The 24,731-nt window shown below is 42.3% G+C and overlaps 1 protein-coding gene across 1 annotated transcript in view; it reads left to right on the top strand.

Annotated features, from left to right (window-relative positions):
- Window positions 1-24,731, top strand: part of bin3 (bridging integrator 3) — a 39,041-nt gene that overhangs the window by 9,781 nt on the left and 4,529 nt on the right. The window contains exons 2-7 of the mRNA XM_080765063.1: window positions 1,483-1,531; window positions 2,234-2,274; window positions 7,222-7,283; window positions 9,196-9,332; window positions 16,671-16,711; window positions 23,486-23,627. Coding sequence (XP_080621189.1) covers window positions 1,483-1,531; window positions 2,234-2,274; window positions 7,222-7,283; window positions 9,196-9,332; window positions 16,671-16,711; window positions 23,486-23,627 — 472 coding nt within the window. The remainder of the gene's footprint in view (window positions 1-1,482; window positions 1,532-2,233; window positions 2,275-7,221; window positions 7,284-9,195; window positions 9,333-16,670; window positions 16,712-23,485; window positions 23,628-24,731) is intronic.

The raw sequence follows: 24,731 nt of genomic DNA, 5'->3' as shown, positions 1-24,731 counted from the left end.
AGGAATGTCATCAAATTTTGGTTGCATTCATATGGATGAAAACTGTTTCATTTTACATAATGGCAAAATAATAAGTTTCCCTTCAGAGACACATTCCTATATGACAAAATCCCTGTCATGTTCTTACCAACTTTAAAGTCATCTTGTAGAGTTTTTTCAATTTCAATGCCAGTGAATATGTACCATTTTCTGAAGGTGGGCAATCTCTGCTAATAGCAAGAAGTCCAAATTAGACTGGTCCTCTTAAGCGTGATTTCTGGATCTGAAAGTCACTGAAATTTTAGGTCTAGTTATATACAGTGCAGTCATGTACAACACAATTTTCAACAAATCAAAGTGCTTTCTTCATGTATGTAAAATAAAATGAGCAGTAAGTGTCTAGGATACTTTCTCTCCAACCAATGGAAGCGGGCTTTTACCTGTAATTCATATTAAACCTTACATGGCCATGTTAGGTTTCATGATTGAGCTGTCATCAAAAGGATCTTCCCCACACAATCACTTGTGCCCAGGTTGCACAATGGAGCTCTCCCTCACACCCTCTGTCTTCCATCTCATTAGTCTACACACCTTTCTTTTGACGCAGCTGCTACCTCACTCAGCCTGTCAGCAGCAACTGTCCATCATGTACCTTTAGATTTCAGGCTATTGGTGTCACATCAATGACAACTTGCAGCCATGTGTGGTGCTAAAGCAAGCATTCTCTTTCTCGTGGATTACCAAAGACGAGCATGGTTTGGAAGGGGGATAAAACACCCAAGAAGAAGTAAAATATGCGACAGTACTTCAACTCGGGGTGGGGGATCTGTAACTAGGGTGTCTGGTTTTGTATATTTTTTATTAAGAGTACAACTTTGGATTCCATTCTGAAAATGCGGTACAACTACACACCTTATCTGTAGTCTGTGCTGCCTGCAGTTGCCCTATATCTAATCAATCACACATCTTTGAGTTGTAAAAATGTTTTTTCTTGATTGAATTGCAGTTTTGGATTCAAGTTTTGTTTTATAGGCAAGCTGTGGCTCTGGCTTTGTTGTTTCAAGTCTGCTGTAAACCTTAGACTGAAGGGGTGCCCAGTTGCCTAAAAATACCACAATTGTGATTTATGGCTTTTTGCACAATATAGCATGTGTGTCTGTGTTTGATTGGTGGCAGGGGGTTCTGCAGAAAAGCCACACAGAGCACAGGGGACAACCACTTCTAATTAGTGATATCCGGCTGCAATGGGAGCCAGATGTGTCGACGAGTGATGACAGGAAGTTAATGCACAGTGTTCTGGCCACACACTCCAGAGAAGCAGGGGTTAACGGTTTCAAATTGACAGTCTGTGGCATCAGAATGCCTTGCTTGCTCACTTAGGCCAATACCCTGTACCCCACCCGTCAGGCTACTGATGCCAGTCAAAACCATGAAAGTCTTTAGGGCAGGCCAGTGTCAAATGGTTTTATCTGTCATGTCTCAAATATTCTCCTCTCATTTCAGGATTCCATTCAAGATTGGACAACCAAAGAAGCAGATTGTCTCTAAAACTGTAAGTAACTGTACATTTAACAGAATCTACTTGGGATAAACAATACCCTAGTTTTACCATACAAACAATGTGCTTAGGAGTCTGTAGCGATCATAGTTAGAGCTACATTAATATAGTAGCCTAAATCAACTCATCAGTGTGCTTCAGCTGAGAGACTTGCAGGGTGCCAATTTGTCCATGCCCCATGTGAGGGGGCAGAGGTGGTTGCCTTGAAATGCCAATGAGTGGGTGTTCTCCTTGCTGGACAAAACCACTTCCAGGGTAATGGGGTCTGTGGCCCAACAGGCACTGTCAGACTGGCCTCCCAGCTTCCTGTGCTGTCCAGGGCTTTAACCATGGAGTGGGATAGAAGCAGCCCAATGGATGACCTGCTGGTGACAAACTGGCAGCTGCCTCCCTCGTTGATTTGGCCAATGTGTGTTTAAACCCAGAGGCCCACAGAACCACAAGACAAGCTACCTCTGTAACCTCTGTAACCAATGTTTGTTGGGTCTCAGACAGGGTTGGGGGGAGTGCTATCATTATCATGTTGGCATATGTTGTGATTAACCACTAATTTAAGGGAAAGACATTTAAAATGAACCCACATGTCAAATGTAACTAGTGAGAAGTTTATATGATTTTTTTAAAAATCCATTGGTAAAAATGTTCCCCATTTTTCCATTGGTAAAAATGTCCTACCCCCCCCCCCCTTTTTTACAGGTTGAAAGAGACTTTGAGCGTGAATATGACAAACTCCAAAAGTAAGTTAACTTTTTTAACTAGTACTTAAAAAAGGTCAATGAAAAGTACAATACCATTCAATGGCCTTCCCATAAGGGGCAACACACCTATAACAAAATACACATATGCCTTTCATACCGTATAGTCCTTCATATAGTCTTGTGTCCTTCATACAGTCTTGACAATTCAGTCTACTGTAGATTTCTTACAGGAGTCATGTTTTTCTGAAGTAGGAGTGAAATTGATGCTTGAATCCGAGTAGGTGTACCACGCTCCTTACTCGTTATAAACATCCAAGAGAAGCAGCTCTAGTTTATCACTACATATTTCTTTAAAATCTCAGTGGTAATGCCATCCGGTTTCTTTATGAGACCTCACTGATTTTATTGCCTTAACTAATTTGCATTTTGCAGATGCAAGTCTATAGTGGGTGTAAAGCATTGTTCTTTTCTTACTTGGATTATCAAACAATTGTTTTTCAGTTTTGCTAAATCAAATTACGAAAATGCACCTGATCACAGTGGCCCCTGGAGCTCTTGGGAGTGACCTTCCTTTTATTACTTTGTGTGTTTTCACCTCAGCACAGCTTAGAAGACCATATGATTATGTTGTATCTGTGTTTACTGTGACCTCCAGTGATGTCATATGGAAATAATTATGCATAAAGTTGACAAAGCACGCACATACAAAATATGAAGTCCCAGGTGCTGGACAGAGTAACATGTTAAAATAGAAAAGTACAGTCTACACACTGGATCATGCTCCCATAGTTCATTTATTGTATTACCACCAAGATGGTGTTTCGAGCATCTTGGCTGTTCCTCAGACAAAGGAATCTATTCTCCACACCTTCAAATACCTAGTTTGCCAGGGGAGATCAGCTGACCCCAGTAAGACTAGGCTCCCAATGAATTGTTGAATACATAATCACACATACTGTACATCTATCCAATAGATGACATCACAATGCAAACAACCTGATAATGAAATCCAATACTAAGTGGAGTTGTTTCAATACAATCGAAAAAAACTGCGGATATTGTCCAAAATGCTGGTACTGGTACCAATGAGTATGCCAATCCGATACCACATAATTTATCACATGATATTTCATTTGCAGTAAACGTATAACAAACAATTTGGTTTGTTTTGATTTGTTTTGAGTTATTGTCTGTCACTCCTGTATCAGAGGTTTGATGGGGCTAGGAGGATAATATTATGAATATGGTACACGTTTAATATGGTCAAAGAATTACATTAGCTTACACAAACGTGCACAAGCAACTCAGAAACAAAAAGTTTATAGCTTTCTCTCAAGTGACTAATGTACTATCACTGTTTATACTCACAACAACACTTGGCTAAGAACCGAATGCTTGATGGATCTGGGCCTTCCCCGTCTGTGTGGCTGAGGTTAAGGAGATTTCCTGAGGGCCTTGAAGGCTATGTGGGAGCACTATTTTGCACACAGGTTTTGGTGAGTAGGAGGGCTCTTTATCAGTGAGGCGTGGCACCAATAGACCTTATGGATGAGTCAGGGACAGGCATGTACAGACATCTAAGTTCTCCACCCTGGAGATCCATATCAGACAAGTGTAGTGCATCCAGTAGTGGCAAGTATCATCGTAATATTATGTTGTCTATCCTTGCATTGTGTCATGGTAGTAGAAGTAGAGCTATCTGGCCTAAATTGGCGAGTTCATTGCAGTTGATTAATTCAGAATTTCTCGTGCATGTTCTTTTTGTTCTGGCAGAATCTGGAAACATAGTCAGAGATATCAGTGTTCTAAGAATGATGGCAGCAGAAGCTTGTTTTTCTAAATTGAAAAGTATTTATTGGTCCGCCTTATGGGCAAGTTATGAATCCACTGCTATTAAGTGTCTGAAGTGCAGGCCGCTATCGAACTAGTCTGCAATGCTACAACAATACACCTCTGTGCCTACACGCTACTGTAGTATGGTTTCAGTACGTACTACGGTTTCATACTAGCCTGGCTCCATCCCTGAATTGCTACCATTAATAAATATATGTCCTGGCGATTCAGGTCTGGTGACTCTGCCTACTGCAGCGTTGGTCTCGATCATCATCTGATGATAAATAAAAAGATAAATAAAAGTTTACATCTGTAATCTTTAAACTCCCAACAAGCCTGGCTGCTGCCTGAGATCATCCAGCAAAACCCTATTGAAGTTTCCAAAATCTCGCCATATTAAAACCATTTAGAGCTTTAAAAACAAGTAGAAAAATCTTTCTATAAATCTATTCTAAAACTTGAGGGTAACCAATGAAGTGCCGCAAGGACCGGTGTAATGTGCTCACTTCTCTCTAGTGCGGGTCAGTAGCCTGGCAGCTGCATTTTGTAGCAGTTGTAGTCTGTGAATGTTCTGTTTACTGATACCTGAATAAAGTGCATTGCAGTAATCTAATCTGGAAGAGATAAAAGCATGGATGACTTTTTCTAGGTCTGAAAAAGTAAGAAATGGCCTGACCGTAGCTACTGTAGTTGTCTCAACTGGTCAAAACAAGATTGGACTACCTTAGTCACCTGGAAATCAAAGGATAGCTCAGGATCAAACATTACACCTAGGTTTCGGGCCTTCTTTTTTTATTTCTGGAGAGGGTACCAAGACTGGAGGTAAAATTATCAGCAATTTGTGTGTTTGGGCAGTGAGGGGTAAATATAATTAATTCCGATTTGGACTCATTTAGTTGCAGGAAGTTTCTAGACATCCAATTTTTGAGGTCACTTAAGCAGGCCTCGATTCAGACTCTGACAGTCAGAGTGACCAGGCTTTATGGGGACGTATAATTGTGTGTCATTCACATAACAATATTTTATATATATATATATATATATATATATATATATATATATATATATATATATATATATATATAAATAAATAAGATGGGACCTAGTATTGAGCCTTGGGGAACTCAGCATGAGAGAGGGGAAGAAGAGGAGGAGGAGTCACCGAGAAGGATCTATTCGATAAATAGGAGCTTAGCCAGTCCAGAGCTACTTCACTGATTCCAACATCATGTTTCATGATCATCTTTGAGTTGCATGCATCTCATGGTCACAGTGCACGCGTGCGCACACACATGCACACGACTGCTTTGAGTGGGGGCAACTGTCATTTCGTTAGCCTTATTTCAGAATTGCAGATGTAACCTTTTGGCGAAATTGACATTTCTGCCTAACTCTACTCTCCTAACACTGCTGCCTCATTGTGCCATATTATCTCGACTATCTGTGTTTTGCACCCTGTCCGTCCGTCCTTACGTGTGTTTGCCTGGCTTTGAAGAAGGGGCAAAACCTCCATACCTCTGTCACAAATCCCCTGCAGTGCATTGCGATATCTAGGTATTAAAACCATTGGTTCCAGTAGTGCTGGCTGTTGTCTACACAGCTTCAGTCAGTGACAGTGTGGGTCAAGTGACAACCAACAGTGCAAGCCGTGGTGGACAGGGTCTGGTCTCTGTGGCCAGGTGGAAAGCACCTGGCCATTCCTTTCCCGGTGCTTTTTGGAACCGGAAGTTCCAACATTGTGGATTTGAATTTTCAAAAAAAGTGGCTTCATAACGGGCTTCTCTAAGAATCATGAAAAAATGGTGCAATTCTTTTCTTCAGTCTGTGTCTCATGGGAGGCTGTGGGCAATGGGGAATACAAGCTAATAGAAACTGCAGGCTTTCTAGTCCTGAAAAGTTACAATGCGAAAATGGAAGCCATCATTCTCACGATAATACAAATCTAAAAAAAAGATCTGCCTAATGATGATGTCACTGGTGGACAGGTTTCTAAACTGCCCACAGTCCTCCTATGAGACACAGACTGAGTATGGAAAAATCGTGCCATTTTATCATGATTATTAGTGAGGACCTATTATTATATAAGATAAGTTGAAATGTGGTGAAGTGGTCCTTTAAGTTCTGTATAAGTTAAAACTGCTTGTTGGTTATTACTGCTCATTGAAAATATTCAATAAATAGGCTGCCAATGGCTGGACAGATTTGGGAGGGTGTGAAACAAATCTGTTTAACTAAGCTGCAGATCAGGTGTTGACGGTACTACCCGTGTCTTTGCATCTCAGGACCACGAAGGCCACCCTCCCCCCAATACCTCGGATCACTCGACTGTGTTTTCAGCAGTTAACATAATTCTCTGACAGAAGATGAAAATGGGAACCCCCTCCACTTTCCCCTTTCATCAAACCCTGAAAAGTGATGTGACAGCAGTCTCTAGGGACTTTCTAAACAGTCCCCTGTGCGTCTTAATTGATATAATGAATGGCACGCGTTTCAGGCTCCATAGTCTGGTAATTGCCATTTTTAACACCCATCATTGGAATAATGTGTGGAGGGATGATTGAAGACATTAATGCTTTTAAGCGCAAATGTAGTTGACAGTAACAAGCAGGACTCTCCGTGTTTTTAATTAGCTAACGGATGTCATAATAATGTGTTTTTATATTAAATCAATGAAATGTCTAATCCCATTTGGAACCTTGGTTTTATGCATATTTGTCTTTGTAGGTGTTTATTTGCTGGTTGTGGATTGGGTTATTCCTTCGCCTGTTACAATAAGTCTTGAGCTATGGCTGTAGATGAAGGGTTTTGGACACGATGTACTGAGCCTGTTTTCTCCTCTGCTGTCTTCTCCCATCTGCTGGTTCTGACAGAAAGATCTCCAACACTGGAAGCTCCAACTTTTGCCATTGTTTCTCATACATATACAGTCATGTGTATGTTTATGCTTCGGCAAAAGTTGATAAGTGTCAATTTGGAGGTCCTTGACATGAAAAAGTTTGGGAACCACTGATTTAAATACTGCCCTGCACTTCACACAAGTGTGATTTTGTTTCCCTTAATTGCTCATTTGAAATAATCGTGATAAAGATTTGTGCTGCGTCACCTGATTTCAAACTTGAACCGAACCAGTTATTCATCTCCTTGTCACATTAGGTTGGAGGATCAGACCAAGAAACTTCATAAGGACATGAAGAAAAGCACAGAGGCTGATATAGGTATGTTCATCTGACATCCACTTGTACTTGCTTTTTTGTGCCATTGATCTCCAGGTGCTTTATAAAGTTTTAACACTTGGAATATATAGCAAAGTTGATGCTGTGTGGCAGGGAATTCAAGGCTATAGTGTGTGCAGAGGGTATTGGTGAATGCACACAATTCATTTTCATTTGTATTCTATTCAGGTCATGTGTCATTTTGTGTATTCTTCAGTGGATGCACACATTCACACAATTGTTTTATTTTCATTTTATCTGGTGAATCTTCCACAAATAACTTTGTCAGTTGGGGGGGGGGTGAAGAAAATGTGTGTTTGGGAAGAGTATGATATGTTGCCCCTGGTAGGTAGCTGCCTGTGGGGGTGGAGGAGAAGGGAAGAATGGGGGTGTGAGAAGAGGATTCTTCATTTCCTTTCCTTTGTGCTCTGGAATATGGATGTCTGCCTCATCAAAGTATCGTTGCTGTCAGGCCCTCATTATAGTTAATGGATTCCATCTGTTGCGCAGGTCCTCTCCACCAACTGCCACTAAACAAAGGAGTGGACCAACTCAACATGTCAGCACTGCATGCTCTACACAGCTTTCTATATCGTCTCTCATTTATCATGTCTGGAGTGGTGATATTGGGAGACTCCCATTTAACTCACTGACAATTAGCTGGTGAATGATAACAATGTGTTTAAGACCTGCTCCTGTCCATAATTTCAATTAGGCTGTATGAGAGGGAGGCAGTAGAAATCACCATTACACTGGAGTCATATGGTAATAGTTATGTTTTACCCATTACTGTTCAAATGATTTAAGCAGACTTGAATGTAAAATTCACATTAAAATGGACACACTTGGTGTAGCTTAATTTAATTTTATGACCATGGAATCATGAGTTCTTGTCTGATACGGTTGTGTCAAATGAGGTCCCAATGCCATAGACAGAGACAGACATGAAGATACCCATCCCCAGGTGATTGACTGGTTGAAAATTGTTATTATGGCATGGGCCGTGGCTCAGTGGTCCAGGCACCTTAGCTGGTAAGCCAGCTTTACAGCGTTTCGAGTGGGTTCGAGTCCCGATCCGGATGACCATTGCTGTGTGTCCTCCCCATCTCTCTCCCCCCCCCCCCCCTTCCTGTCTACCTATTATAATCTGTCAAATAAAGGCAAAAACATCCCCAAGCAATACCCTAAAAAGAAAACGGGTATTACGGGAGTCACAAGAGAGTGAATATGACTGGGAACCAAGTATACAATCTCCATGCAGCCCCTTTTCCATGTCTGATCTTCTCTTAACGACTTCTGTCTGCAATGCAGCTCATTTATTTTGACGATGATGCTATAATCTGGTATGTGCTCTGTGTCTAAAACAAAGTGGCATGATTGTAGATTAACAGTAATTGGTGCTGACAGAGTTGAAAGATTTACAGTTTCCCGGTGCTTTGGTGGATGTTCATCACAGCAGCAAGCCCCATCACCCCCCTCAAATTCATACAATAGACTCTGCACACTTCTGCGTTTGCTTTTTACAAAAGCTCACTTCTGAATATCTCTGTTCCTTCTTTTGAGTGAAATGTTCATAGCCTTAAGGCTATTTTACTGTATACTTAACCACACGGCGATGTTGTACGACATAAATTCTGTATTTCCAACTGAGAAAAGCTGTTGACGTGTCACAAGTTTTGTCTTACATGGTTGTGTGTAGAAGTATAAATTGGCCCCAATCCTAGGATAGCGAGTACCTCTAATGTTGACCACTTCATTTAGTTCCCTGAATTAGATGAATGCGTTGGTGAAAAATGGCTTCCACTAGCTACTGTTTGCTGCTGCCTTTACTACAAATTTTATTTTTCTCATCCACAACTTGTTTTCCTATCAAAGTCTTAATCTGGTCTTAACCCTATCCTTTGTGTTTCTCAAGCCATGTCCAAGGCAGCAGTGAAGATCTCTGGGGATCTTCTGAATAACCCACTGTGCGAGCAAGACCAAGCTTTTCTAGAGTCCATGACTGCTCTGGACACAGCCATGAAGAGAATGGACTCCTTCAACCAGGAAAAGGTCAGTCATTGTCGCCGCAATCTCTCACACTTTTGCTCTGTTTTCTGTGCTCTTTCTGAGTCTTTCAGTCTCTTACTCTGCCTCAGTTTCATTGCTCTATTTCACATTTTGTTACATACAGCATTGTAAATGAACGCCTGTTCATATCTATGTCAGTATTACATAACCTTTGGACTTAGACTTTTGCACATGATGTCTGGGTGGCACAGCGGTAAAGTTCCAGCCCACCACCAAGATTGAATCTTCCACGTTGCATCCAGCTTGGCCATCTCTGCCACTGCACTAGTGACTCCTACACTTGCTACTCCTTGCTCAGGGCACCTGTTCAGTGGGTTGCGGAACTGAGGAAAAGCATGCACCTGGTGAAACTCCTCACTGTCGGGTGAAAATAAGCAGTGGTGACTTAACACATCGCACGCTAATAGCGTATCCATATGCTTTATTATACGCAAACGTGCTATGCGCATGACGTTTCTATACGTTTTATGGTCCGAAATACGTCTTTTTATTGATTTCTGTAGTTCAACTATATACGCGCCCGGACAACTCATAATGTAACACCGATCGGCTCTACAAAGAGTTAAAACCCCCCCCTCCTGAAAAGAGGTGTTGGTCTGAGAAGTGTCTGGCACCGCCTATTGGTTGGTCTATGCGAGGAGGCAGCCCTCCATTACGACGTAATGGAGACGGCCGTCCGGCATAGACCAACGCAGATGTCAGGGGATCTAAAATGGATGTGTCCATGCTCTAGTGTGTGTGAATACACTCGATTCCCCCTCCCCTCCTGTTTCTACATGGTTTCTCCCGAGGGAGAATTGTGGGGGGGGGGGGTCTCTTCGTCTTGGATCGCATTGGCAGTTCCCCCCCCACTCCCCACTGCTTTCAACTGCATAGGCTTGCCTTGCACTTCTCTCATTCTCGGAAAAAGATATAACGCGATTTGCTCTCTGCCCGTATATAAACCTGCAACGATCGGCATTTGATTTCATAACGTTTGCAACACACATGGAGTCAGTCATGGACAGATTGCACATTATCGAGGGACCGCCATGATCAACTCGCCGCTTTATGTACTTTGCTGGAGATCGCAAGCCATAGCGTCTTCGCCAGCCAATTGTAACCTTTGTATTCATTATAATTGCAGTGATAAGACCGCAATGAAGGCGTCTGGGACGTCATCGACCCGTTTGTAATGTATAACGAATACACATTTCTCATCCTAAACTGCGGAAGCCGTGGTGGATGAAGCTATTTCCCCTATAATTGTTGACGTGCTGCTGCTGCTTTGCCCGCATCCACCATCGTCGTTGTTTTTTTTCCAAAAATGTCCAGACATGAATCACCGATCCAGTCTCGAGTCTCGCGGCGATTGTAGCTCCGAGATGACAGAATCACAGAATGAGCGTAGGGAGAGGGCACATATGGGGCTACGATTGAGGCTGATGTATATTTTCTATCTAACAACTTAGGAGAGAGATTGACGACGATGCAGGCAGAAGAAAGTTTCCAAGTCCGTTTTATGATCAGATATGTGCATCAAGACTCTCTGCTTTCATAAGAAAAAAAACTAATACTGTAATTGCGAACGCAGTGAGCACTTACTATGAGACCTAGCAGATCACGTGTGTGTGTGTGTGTGTGTGTGTGTGTGTGTGTGTGTGTGTGTGTGTGTGTGTGTGTGTGTGTGTGTGTGTGTGTGTGTGTGTGTGTGTGTGTGTGTGTCGCTTTCTGTCCCGCTTACTGTATATGTGGACCTGGCCCTTTTGTGCCCATATATGGAGCTGAGTGATTTGTGAGTCATGGTGACATGAGTGTGATGGCGTGGTCCTGCTTTGGGGACTCCTTATATGGTTATGGCTGAGTCATGGTGACATGAGTGTGATGGCGTCTTTTGTGACCATATATGGAGCTGGCGTGGTCCAAGCACTAACTATGACACCCTGCAGATCATGTCTGTAATTTATTCTAATTGTTATTGCAATTTACGATCTGCGTTCGCTTTCCGCGTTCGCGCGTCTTACTCGTAATAATAAAAATCACACCCCTGTGAAGTGAGCAGTGCAATGTTGTGAAGTGAGCAGTGCAACATTGCACTGCTCACTTCACAGGGGTGTGATTTTTATTATTATTACAGTATTAGTATTTTTCTTATGAAAGCAGAGAGTCTACTGTTTCATACGGTATATAGTATGTACATGTCGCTATAGGCCTTATTTTGTGAATAATATTATTCGGGTCCATGCCTTCTCTAAAGTTCTCTGGTGGGCGCAAGCTGCATTCAATAGCCAATTAGTGACAAACTGTACATGGGATCAATGTGTATTTGTTTTCCTCCTAAAAGTAGACATTCAGGGCTTTCATTCGGTATATGGTTTGTTTAGGATATTATTTGTGCTCAATTTTATATCGGTCTTTTGAACTAAAAAAACTGAACTGAAATATCTGTCAACTTCAAGCCTCCATATCTCTGTTGTTTTTTCAAACGAGCAGCGTGCAGGCAAAAGCAGGTGTTAGAAAAAGGTCAATATCTCCAGAATGGAAGATGGTAGAATCATAATTTTAAATGGAAGTGGACAAGTTAGGCTTTCTTTTGATTTATGCGGTGTGATTCTCGCTATAAGAGGCCCCTTGCTGTGGGCCCCCAAAAAAGTTCAAAAATCCCATGTTAATCGCTTAGCACCACCAATCCTAGGTCCACTTTAACCTGTAGCATGCTAAGTGTTAATGTGTATTGGTCGTAGACATGTGGTTGTCTACACCCTCTCACAAAACCAATTGTAGGAGTTTGCAGTGACATGGACTACACGTGAGGGGGAAACCTGGAATTGACATAAGGACTAAATTGGGCGAAAAAGGGGAAGAAAAATAAACCATTATTGTTGCACACACATTATTCGTGTACTGTAGACCAGAGCGATGCATTTCATTGGCATCTGAAATTAAGAACACAATGGAAGGAGCCTCACTTAATGGGAAAATCTCTCCACAGACTAAATTCACAGATGTTGGTCTGGTCACACTTGAACATTGATTTGTGAAAGTAATGAGTCTTTCAAGTTAAGGCTAAAAGTAGAGAGCTGATACTTTATCTATGGTGTCAGCAAAATATTGAATTTAAAGCTGTGTCTTTGAGTTGTGGATGAGTATGAATAATCAATCTAGCAATTAATCGAACTGCCAAATAATAAATCGGTTCTTAAATTCTTGGTATTTAATATAGCAGAGGCCTATAATAATATATATTAACACCACAATTATGTACAGTGTCATGCCATTTTTATAGATCATATTATTGATGTATGTATTTTGAGGTGTAATCAGTGTGGTCTCGACTAGTAGTACAGGAAAGGTGCAATTCTGGAGCAAGTGTGGTTGCCTCAATCGCACAGACGCCTTCGTAAATATAGGCCCCTCCCGCAGATTTAGCCATTCAATTACAATGTGAAGTCACCCCTGTAAGGGGATTTATGCCCCAAAAATCCTGTTTCTGCAAGAAAGGTTTATTTTTTTGCATTTGCCGTGCCCCCTATGGATGGAATTAAATTAAAATTTGGGGTGGATTTGACATTCCGTTTGTGATTTGCGGCATTTTTTTAAAAATAGGCCCCTCCTACTAACTTTGGAAGCCGATTACGGCCGAACGATACGGACTATCAAATTTCTGCCTGTGGTGTTTTAATCGGATAGGTTATAAGGAAAAAGTCTATAGGTGGAAGAGCAAAAAGTGTGATTTTACGACTTAGGATTCAAGTTAAAGGGCAAAACATGGGCTGTTATAGTGCAACCATGAGGTCTACTGATATATTTCTTTTTTTTAAATACATTTTCGTAATTATTATGAGCCTCCAAGTTTTGTAAATATAGCGCTTGCGGTCTCCAAGTAAAAAATACTTAAATGGAGTCTTCGATCTTCCCATATAAGTCAATGGGGAAAACGAATTAACTAATACATTTAATAAACAGCGTTAAATTTGTTTAGTTGAAACAAATTATGGAATGGTCAATGTATGTCTGTGTGCAAATTCAGATCAACTGGGCAAGCCAGGAGGAGCGGGGAAAGACAGACATTCCCTTAATTATATGTTAGATAAACAGTACATTTGATATAAAGTAGTACTGAGGTCCCACTTGTAAAAATCCCAAGTAAATGCATTTTGACTCACCTGTGAACAGTGCATACAGCCTAAATAAGCTCTGTCTTTGCTGCACCTGTCCCGGTTTCTACTTTCTAATCTGATCCAAGGCACTTTGCGGTATGTTATCCCCACTCTCTCTCCTGCATTTTCCGGTCTCTCACCATCAAGAATAAAAGAGCTAACATTTGGTCTCCTCTGCATTCCGCTTCGGCCGCAGTAACCGTGTTCATTCAAACTGGTTGTGCTCACATCTCATCAAATTTTACAGGAGCCATTTTGAGTGACTAGACAAAGTAGAATGCAGGCTGGCCTGTGCTTGTGGGTTGGTGACCCGGGGATGGGTCCATTCCAAGACTTGGCTTGGTTGACTGCCAAGAAGAACACTCCTGCCATTTTGACTGCTCTCAAGATGAAATTACTTCTCCATTCTTCAGATTTGTACTGTATCTTGCTGATTATTATTTTTTAATGCAAGGAAGTTCTTAACCAATGTTATCCGCCATGTTTTGCTGACTATGTTGAGGAGCACGTTAATAATCTTATGTATAGGCAAAACCTGAAGCATTGCACTCTTGTTGTTTACCTACATTACGCTTGAAACCCACCAGGCAAGTGGACGTTAGAGTTCTCAACAGGCCTGAAAATTAACAGCAGGACCTCCAGTGCCAGGCTGAACCTGGGCTTGCACAGTCATCTCTTATCAGCCTCAAGAACTGGATATTTCAACGTGTTGTTGTATTATTATTATTATATTCTTTAGGGTGTTTTTGTGCCTTTATTGATAGATTGAAAGTATATTGACAGGAAATACTGAGAGAGATGGGGGGGTGACACGCAACAAAGGTCGTTGGGATCGGGAGTCGAATCCGCGACACGCTGTCAGGATTATCAACCTACGTGCCCGGACCGCTAGGCCGGCCCAGCCCCTTGGTGTTTTATTTTTATATTTCTGGCGGTCTCTAGGTCAGTAACAAAAGGTGTAGGTTGTCTGCACAGTGAGTAGAAGAGTAGGCGTTGGTTGGCTCTGTAAAGTGTAATTTCCCCGCACATCTCTGTGCTTGGGATGTGTGTTAGACTCAGAGAGTGATCCAGCCTAGAATAAAGATGATCAGTGTGTTCTATTGTGATGTCACAACTGAACGTCATCTTGTGGACATGCATCACTTCACACTCCTAGGGTTATGATGTTTTACACATTTGCAAAATAAAAATAAATAAAGGTATTTTCAATTGAAACTACAGTTGAAAGAGTTGAGCAGTGATTGTTCACCCCATTAAACTGCAGGTACATACCCTTTCAAATGTTTCTTGCATCACTGTCCTGGCTCACTATCAGAGGTGTCAGACAGTGATGGAGCCAAGCAGTTTGGATCCCAGTAGACTCACTTCTTGGTTGGTTTTTATGGGCTAATGCCGGGTTTCATGAGTTGGCATGCTAAAAGTGCTAAAAGTGGCTGAAAGCAAACTGTGGGCAAAACAATGATTGCGGACACTCTTCCTAGTCGGCACAATATCTATGGAATATCACCTCAGGTTTGGTAAGGCTCTTAAAGCCCAGCACAGCTCACCACAACACCAGCTCTCCCTTCAAGCTGACTGTTGATTCTGACGGCACCAACCCAACAAACTCCATTGCTCAAGCAAAACAGACACAAAAGCATCCACCCTTTTGCTCTCCTTGGTGCTGAGACGAGATTTTCTGCCGCGGGGCCTGCGAGTGAGAGAGCTAGCAGATAAAACGTGCAGTGATAATGAAGGCAGCAGTGGCCCAGGTCTGCGTGTTTATTTCTGGGGCTGAGGAGGGTGCACAGCCCCGCCGGCACACTGCTGCCGAAGCCGAGCCCCAGCATGGATGGCGGCAAAGGATGCGCCGTTTGGAGGGGTATTGATTTCCTCTGCGATCTGCGTGTATTTTTGGGAGGCCTGTGTGCCGGGATGGCCTATGCCCCGTGACTCACTGATGGAGACTACTGCTTGAGCGCTGGCCTCAGGCTCTGCACAGGCCTCCAAGGAATAGCTCTGCCCCTCCTCTCTGTGGGAAGGGGCAGAGGGTAGAGGCCACCAGCATGCTTAAGCAAATCTACCGCTGTTGTTCTCCTTGCTCACTGCATGCTCTCACCTTAGAAGCAACAGCACAGCTCAAATCCATGGAGGGAGAGGGATGGTGTGAATATGTAAAACACAGAAAATGTGAATTCCCATGAACTTATTTGTTATTGGTTCTCTATTTTCCCTCAAACCACAATCATCCATTTTCTACTTGGAAATCTGCCTGTATGAAACATTGAGTGCTGTGTTCTCGGAGATGGTCAGGGCATTTACAAAGCACAGCTGCGATCTTGCTTTTCGTGTCATGCCGTGAGTGATTGACTACCCTCTCAATAACGAGTGAACATACAGTAGGATTAGCGGAGCAGTTCACTGTTGCCATGCAGCTGTCATTTCATGACTTGATGCTTTTACTTGTTTGCCAGGCCAACTTGGCATTCTTATCAAATGTAGTGCTGTTGAAGTCTGTTTAAATCTGCATTGTAAATGACACTAGAAACTTTATTAAATGTGCGTCAACTTCTGTCTATGAGACTTCATGCTGGGGCTGGAGGCCTCGAGATGGGATGTTCATTTACTTCCATTTAACAAAGACACCCCCCCCCCCGACACAGACACACACACCTCCTCCTTTCCCTTCCCTGTCGGCTCTCACAACCAGAAGGAGAATGCTGGAAAATATAAACTGTTATTGTTAAAATGTTTGTTTGCAAAGAATTTTCATCTTGTAAAGCAGCCCACCCTCCACAGGATTTGAAATCAGTGGGGCTTTGCTTTCATGTCCGTCCCTTGACACCTATGCTTTTGTATCTCGAGCTCGATGAATATTCAAGGGTTTCTCCGCGGGGCTTGTGTACAATAAAATAGTCAACGTCATGAAAGTTTATTTGATAGACCCCCCCCCCCCCTTCTGTCTTGAGTGCAGTGTTTTGAAATGTACACAATTGTTGATTGTTTGAACGACAGCTGTATCTTGCTGCTAATGAGTGAGTGTTGTAGAAGCTACTCTGTTCAACTTACATCTTGATTTAACTCAATTTGACAATTTGAATCCACAAAGCCAGTGATGTTGATTGATGAAGACAACAGTTGTCTCTGCTGTATTTTCTATTATTTGTATATATTGCTGAACTTCTGTTTTGTTTATTTTCAGGTCAACCAGATTCAGAAGACCGTTATTGATCCCCTGAAGAAGTAGGTGTCAAATCTTAATTTCTATTAATCACAGATTGGATGGATGTGGCTACTACTGTATATTGTCTAATTTAACCACTTAACCAGTCTAGGCCACTGTTTCCCAAACAGTGGGTCATTTGTGGGTCACGGACCAGTTTTTATGGATCTTGACTAGAATAAAAATACCATTTTCTTTTCCTACATTTAAAATATATATTTAAAAACTTTTTTAATACAAATTTTAAAACGCAAACAAACGCAGCGCAAAGTGACGTGTTGTTGCTTGTAGATCGTTTGGCTAGTTTGTTAAGTCTATATAAGACACTGGGCAAATTAGTTTGAGCCTGTTTGGATTTCAAAATGATGTGTGTAAAATATACTGCATCAGGACACTTTTGTTTTTTTTCCAATAATATTATTATTGATTTCTACATTTTATGACAATGACAAGACAGGAAAAACAAAACAAACAAAAACAGACAGCTCAGCTCAGGCAAGTTGTGGAACAAAGGACCCAGTTATACACATACCAAAAAATAATATACAAATATGGACACATTCAGTTTGGAGCTTGAAAGTCTAGATGGGTTAACAACTCCAGAGAAAATTTAAGAAAATAAAAGATATGCATATATATACATACATAACAATAACATACATAACTTTATCCATCAAGGTTAGTGGCATCGCTTCTGTCCAGGAACCCTATGGTCAAGGTGGTAGCTAACTGAGGGCCAACAAATCTCAAATATGGGTCCCATATTTTATAGAAGGTATCTGTGGTGGAGCGTAGCAGGCAGGTTAGGAATTCCAACGGCATGCACTGCATGATTATTTTGCGCCAATCTTTTTTAGTTGGTGGTTTCTCATTAATCCAAGACAACAGAATATTTTTCCTAGCAGCATAAATTAAGAGATTAAACAGACTTGTATGGAACTTGTTAACAATCTTGTCAACAAGCAGCCCAAGAATCAAACGCATGGGGTCGGGTTCAATCTCCATATTAAAGATCTCATTCAACTGCTGCACGATACCCAACCAGTATCGTTTAATCTTATGACATGACCATATACTGTACAGTGAATATAATTTCCCTCTTCAGTTTTACACTTAAGACAGAGAGGACATAGAGTATGATTCATTTTATGGTGAAGGCTAGGTGAGATCTGTAATCGGTGTATGGTTCTTATGATTTTTTTGCATTCCTGAACGGGTTCAAACGGGTACAGAATTATTTGCAAATACGATTTTATTCAGGTCAGCTAAGCAAAGCGCATAATAGGGAATTTCAAATGAGGACCCAGCAGCCAGTGAATAAATGGTGCTGCTGTGGTGTGTAGTGTGTCTGGAAGAAAGTTTTATTTGGTTCTCTGTCCCTACACTCGCCCCCATCTGGGCATGCAGTGAGTGCTATTCCATTCCTGAAGCCTAACCCTTTTCTCCCTCCCTCACTGATTCCAGACACACACACACACACACACACACACACACACACACACACACACACACAGACCAGAGGTAGCTGTGGAGGGAGTGGCCAGGCAGGGAGCAGTGATCCCACCCGTCTTCCGAATGCTTGTTAAGGTTCCGCTTCCTCCTTGCGGCTCCTCCCCGGAGGCTCCTTTTTGGACGGGGGCGTGTATGACAGATTTAATGTGTACACAAAGTATGAGGGGTGCACTGCATGCATGTGTTTGCTGCACAAGTTTGCACTAAACTTTCCCCTACGACGTTGCCGGTGTCTTGATTTATTTCCCCTTTTTTAAAGAGTGATCTGTCTCACCAAAACACATATTTCTACAGAAACTCCTCTGTAAGACATAAATAGTTTTTAGACAGCGTCTGCATGTGCTTTGTTTCTGCTTGTGCGCTCTTGATGGTGGAGCAGTGACAGGATGGAATGGTTCTAATTTCCTCTTCCTGGTGGGCGGCAGGCGGACGTGTGGGCAGGCTCTGAATATGGCAAAAGTCCCAGCTTCCTGGGTCTTGGGCCATGCATTGGTTGGAGAGCACGACTGTCTCTGGATAGTACACACACACACACACACACACACACACACACACTGAAAGAGACCACATTCGACAAACAGATTGTGGGGGGTGGGGGTATTATCTTAACAGGATGGATTTTTAGGCCATGAAGTTAGGCAGGAGGAAGTAAGTACATAGACTACTTTGAAAGCCACGGTAAACCACCCTCTTCATTTACTTTCCCCCTTCATTAAAAACACTTAGTACAATCACTGTGTTTTCTATGGAAAACTGATCTATGAAAGCCACTATACATTAGCACTTCCATTAGGATTCCATTAGTCCACCACTAATTAATTTTTCTCATTGTTTAGTCTTTGTCAAAACACTCTTTTGGGTGATTTTGGATGATTGTAAATAGAATGTTGAAAAGGAATATGTTAATGTTAATGGAGAGCCTTGAATTAGCCTGGTTCGCAGGCTAATCAACACCTTTGGTGATCAATGTGCTAGTAATACATAGTAAATATTGTTAAATAAATTAACTCAAGAAAGGAGTAGATTCTCTATCATTCTTGTCTGCCTGTATTTCTATCCCTTTACCTCTCGTTCTTCCCGTCTGTCTCTCCTCTACCTTTTTTCTCTCTCTATTGTTTTTCCATCTCTCTTCCTCTATCTCTCCGTCTCCCTTACTCCCAGTCCCAACCGTGTATTCTGTATCCACTCAGCAAGGTCACACTCAGTGACATCACTGTGTTTATGTGAAGGGAGGGGGAGTGCGTGGGCAAGAGGCATTTGTGTTATCTGGGCCTCCTAACCTAACCCTTTCTGCTCCGTTGCTCTTCTGGGTGAGACAGAAGGCAGGCCTGTTTTGAGACCTCTGCCCTGGGTTGAGCAATGACTGGACGAGGCAGCACCACCCCTATCAATCACAGGAAGTATCTGTCCCTGGAGTAGGTCTGCCCAGGGGTCCACCTCATTCATTTGACATATCTGTAACATTTTATTGTAGTTTTTAATTTAATAACTTTCTATTTTTCTTTTTGGGGGGTTATTTTTTCATTCCACTCTCCAATTGTACAGTATATAGTGACATGATGGCAAGTAGCCAGTCCCTATTTTTACCACGCTTATCTGGGATATCATGTATCCTGCTTGCATGAGTCTTCTCACTTTCGATCAAACGGAGACAATGCACAACGGAACACAAGGCAAGTTATGGCAGAGCAAAACTTTCTTTTGTTGAAACAAAGAGGGCTTTGCTTTGCACGAACTTCACAAATGCAGGCTCCATTGGTCCTCTGCTATCGAACCACTTTCACAGATGGCAATCCTTTGTATTTATTTAATTACATTTTGTGTACTCATATTGTTACACACTTGCGAACTTACATCATAAAGTAACATTGTCCTATTCATATCACATTGGCCTTTTCATATCAAGGCCCATTTTATTCAGCATTTGAGCCACAGACTCAAGACTCATTTGATGAGATTTAGCCACTCAGGCCCAAAACAAAATAATATTTTGTTGTTTAATATGATTTTGTCCACAATTACACACTGTATTGATGTTGGTACCATAAGGAGACGCAACAGGCAAGCGTTGATCAATTCTTCTACATTCTCTAGTTGTGTAGACTTATTGTAAATTAAGTAATGCAGATGTTTAACATTAATTTAACTCTTGAGATCGTAAGATGAAACCAAATGGATTTGGTTTCATGGTTACAGATCCGTAGCTGGGGACCACCTGGAACCCTCTCAAGGACCACTGGTGGTCCCCCGGACCAGTGGTTGAAACCACTGTCCTATTCAATGGGTCCTCATCTGAGACCATTGACAGACACATTGTAGGTGGGTATGTGTTTTTGTAGTATGCAGTGTTTTTTTGTTTTGTTTTTTCTTAGTCATAAATTATGTGATAGTGACAAATTGGGGCGGTCAACCTTCCAGACTGAGGGTGTCTGGCCTAGACTAGGGCTTGGCTGCCGGGTCAGACCGGCCCGTCTGTGGATTGGCAGCTGCTCATAAACACGTTCTCCGGTCCAGATGCTATTTCCATCCAGCCTTTTTTACCACACCCTGATCTATCGTATGGACAGCGGTGTGCCCTTGGCCCTGTGCAGCCTTCAGCCCTAGCACAAGACTTCGGCCTGACGAGAACCGACCACAAATACAGACCTATCCGGCTGACCGGTAGTGGCCGAGCCATGGCCAAGGGATATCGAGGGAAATGTACGCCTCCTGTCCAGTTTTACACCAAACTATCATTACACAGTGCAAACGGTGACCTTTAAAACAGGACTACTGTCACACATTGTGCTGACAGAGCTGAGTTATATTGACTTCCACTGGTCTGAGAGAGTTGAGACACTGACATCCTCATGGAGACTTCCCGAAAAGACTCCATGCTGTAGCAATGATGCACAAGCAATGTGTAGATAATTTCTTATTACAGTTTTGGTTTCTGCAGTTGATTACTATTGGCAGTACTGAAACCTTTTCATTTAATTTGTAATGCTTGTAGTCAAGACAAGACATTAAGAACCATGCAAAAACATACAATAAAATAGAGACTGGTGATCACATGTTAACAACAGTCCTCTACACCTGACAGAGTCCTCATGCCATCGCTGTTGCCTCGACTATTTCCACAATATTGAGAAACTCAACCTGAGGCTACGTGGGCCATTCCTTATAACCAGTAATCACTTTGTAACCTTGTTTTGAAAAGTCCTATACAAATAATGTGTATTATTATAATGACATCATCATGCTTTTCTAAGAGTTGCAGAGAGCAGCAACGTGTCACGGTAGCTCACAAGGTGACTCAAATGGGGGTGTGAAGTGAGGTGTGAAGCCGCGGATCAATGAGAATGTGGCCAGGCTTTGTGTCACTTTAAAGTTGGTGAGCTGTGAGTTGTCATCGGCCAAATGAATCGTGCCGCACATGCCTAGAGGGCAGTTACATAATCCCTTGGCACTTCCCAAGTATGTGTACGCTAAGACTGTAGGCCAGATAGTAAGACCAGAGGAACAGCATCCACCCCTGCCATAAACTGGGCCAAAGTGGTATTTTATAAATAGCGAGAGAGTGTGGGCTGTGGGGCTTGGCTCTGTGATGTCACACTAGTGATACAATACCACTCCCTACTCTACAACTGTGTTACTTCCTGTCGGGAACAATCCCTGCTTGTCTGCCAGAGGCGGAGTCTCAGCCCACGTCACTTGGAGCCCCCCCCTGCACCCTCCAGCGCACTGTCCTGCCCCCTCCACCCTCTGGTTAGTCACACAGACAGACAGTGCTTGGACTACTCTTGGATTTCACAACCACTCTACAGATCCCTCAGTGGATTCCCCCTCACCTGTTGTGTAGATGTAGAGAATGGCCAGGGCTGGCTCAGCGAGGAAAGTAAATCGTGCCCACACACTGAGCCCGTTAATAGTTCTTCGGGTGGAAGGAGACGTAATAAACTAGGGTGGTTGTATAGTGTGCCTACACAAGTGATGAAATAGTCTAAATGAGTCACTGGTGCGAGAGAAAAGTGTGTAACTCCTCTTTCATTTCACGTTTAACAACAGACACCTGTGTGAACGATTCTGTGGCCTACTTTTACACAAAGCACTACAATTGTTGTGCAATTAAGAGGTGATGAAATTATTTGTTACGTACTGGATGAATGTTCTCAGAAATGACACTCCTGGTCTGCAGGGGTTCCGATTTATGCTGCCGTCACATTACTCACCTTGCATTATTTATGTCTGTTTATTCGGCCTATGTTATTCTGTAGGCATTCAATTTTCATCATACTTGCATATCAACATTAACATTAAATTATCATTTAATGCAATTGTTGCATTTTTTTTAATTTAGAGTAGTAAGTAAGTGTAGAAATGACAGCTGAAGGTAGATGGGGGGGGGGGGGATGGAATTCACAACTATGGCCGCAATCGAACAAGAACGTTACAATTATGTGGTCGACACAATCCAGTCAATTACTATTGCGCCCCAGATATTGTGTGCCCGATTTACACGTGGTTGCGTGCTGTGCACACGACACATCATGGTTGTAGATTGCTATTGTTGGTGGTGGTGCTCGACACATGCACACAGCTAAGTATGAATCGGGCTATAATATCTCAGAATATATTCTAGCTTAGAGGAGGCTAAATGAGTGATGAATATTTATTAATTTATAATTTATTTGGGATCATAGATGTTTTCACAGAGGTCGAGTTATTCCATTTATCTACACTCTATACAGTATATTGCTAGTTTGCCTTTAAAACCAGTGCAACAAGTCCCAGGATGAAACTCGGACTCCTGTTGCTAAGTTACAGATGAGTGTTTTCCTATTTTTAGTGCCGAAGACTGAGGATTCTCATAGAAAGACTGAATTTTCATTTGGAATATAATAATTGTCGCCAAATGAATTGTTTCATGCCATTTTGCACTACAGTAATTAGATAATAGATTAGAAGCAGCTTAATGCAATGCTGTCCCCTGGGGTTTGAAACTGCATCTGCAATAAGGAATTTTAGTAATTGATACCGATGCTTATTAAGCTAGGCTTTGATACATACAGAATATGTCCTAAAGTTTTATAGATGGAATAACACTTTGGTTCAGGATCTCATTAACTGCAATGCTTCCCAAAAAGTCTCTGGTGTATTTTATTTTCTTCTTTTGTGTGTGTGTGTGTGTGTGTGTGTGTGTGTGTGTGTATACAGTGTGCAGTGCTGTGCACTATTGTTTTTCTCTGAGTTGTGTCAGACATGTGCAGGTGCCTGAGTTTGTTTGTGCTCGTCTGTCTCAGGTACAGCGGTGTCTTCCCCAGCCTCAACATGGCTGTGAAACGGCGAGAGCAGGCACTGCAGGACTACAAACGTTTACAGTCCAAGGTGGAGAAATACGAAGAAAAAGAAAAGACTGGACCTATAATGGTCAAACTTCATCAGGTATTATTATTTGTATCCTGTGTGTGTGTGTGTGTGTGTGTGTGTGTGTTACATTTTTCTTACTCTGATTAATAAAATAGGTTAAAGATTGTGGCCAAATGGTTAAAGTCTTGTGTCGCTGCACGTGTTGATCCACTTGAACTCTTCCCTCTGTCTCTACAGAGAAGAGGTCATGCGCTCTTTACAAGTTGCCAGTGTTTTGAATAGAGTGCAATAAGTGAACAAGACACAAATGCTGACTGGATATGAACAAAAATAGTTGAGCACATGCATACTGTACTGTACATGTGCGCTCCCCTCACCCACGCAAGCTACCAGGCTCTCAAGTATTGCCTTTTCAAAAAAGGCATCACTGCGGATCCACAGGCGCGTAATTGAGAATTGTGGACGCGCGCGCGCACACACACACACACACACATAAACACACACACCTGCACAGTGCACACACCGAAGCCACTACAGGCACACACACATTCACACATAGTGCTGCAGTATTGCCTGGGTTCTAACACATCCTCACATGGCGAGCCACCCACACACATTGAGAAAGGCACTGTCAGGGGAACAAAGCCTGAAGAGGCCTCGTACATCCCTGCCCTTTGAATCTCTCTGCACTTAAAGAAACGATCCTGACAAAACACCAGCGAGCCATTTCAGGATATGAAAAAGAAGACGCTTAATTGATGGACGATGCAATATTCACAATGTGTTATTGTCCACAACAACTTCTTCCCGCAATAATAAATATCCACACACTAGCTCTAGGTTACACGTGCATCCATGGTGCGTCCCATAATTCCTAGCTCCATGCCTACATGACTACCCACCAATACGCACGCACGCACGCACATACACACACGTACACACACACACACACACACACACACACACACACACACACACACACACACACACGCATCTCCTGCCTTGGAGTCCTCACAGCCAAGTCTGCCTACTCCTACTCCTCCTCACTGTGGTCGTGATTACTGCCTTTTTCTCAGATTGTCTCTTTCCATGGGAATTTGGCAAATGTTTTTGTTTTTCGAATGAACCATAAGAAACTACACTGTTGAAATGTTTCTAATGTGTAGTTTGTTTGTCTTT

This window comes from Protomyctophum bolini, assembly GCF_963924005.1.
Source record: "Protomyctophum bolini genome assembly, chromosome: 6".
NCBI classification, from domain to species: Eukaryota; Metazoa; Chordata; class Actinopteri; order Myctophiformes; family Myctophidae; genus Protomyctophum; species Protomyctophum bolini.
The sequence above is the reverse complement of the archived record's forward strand: the minus strand, read 5'-3'. Positions and strand labels throughout refer to the sequence as shown.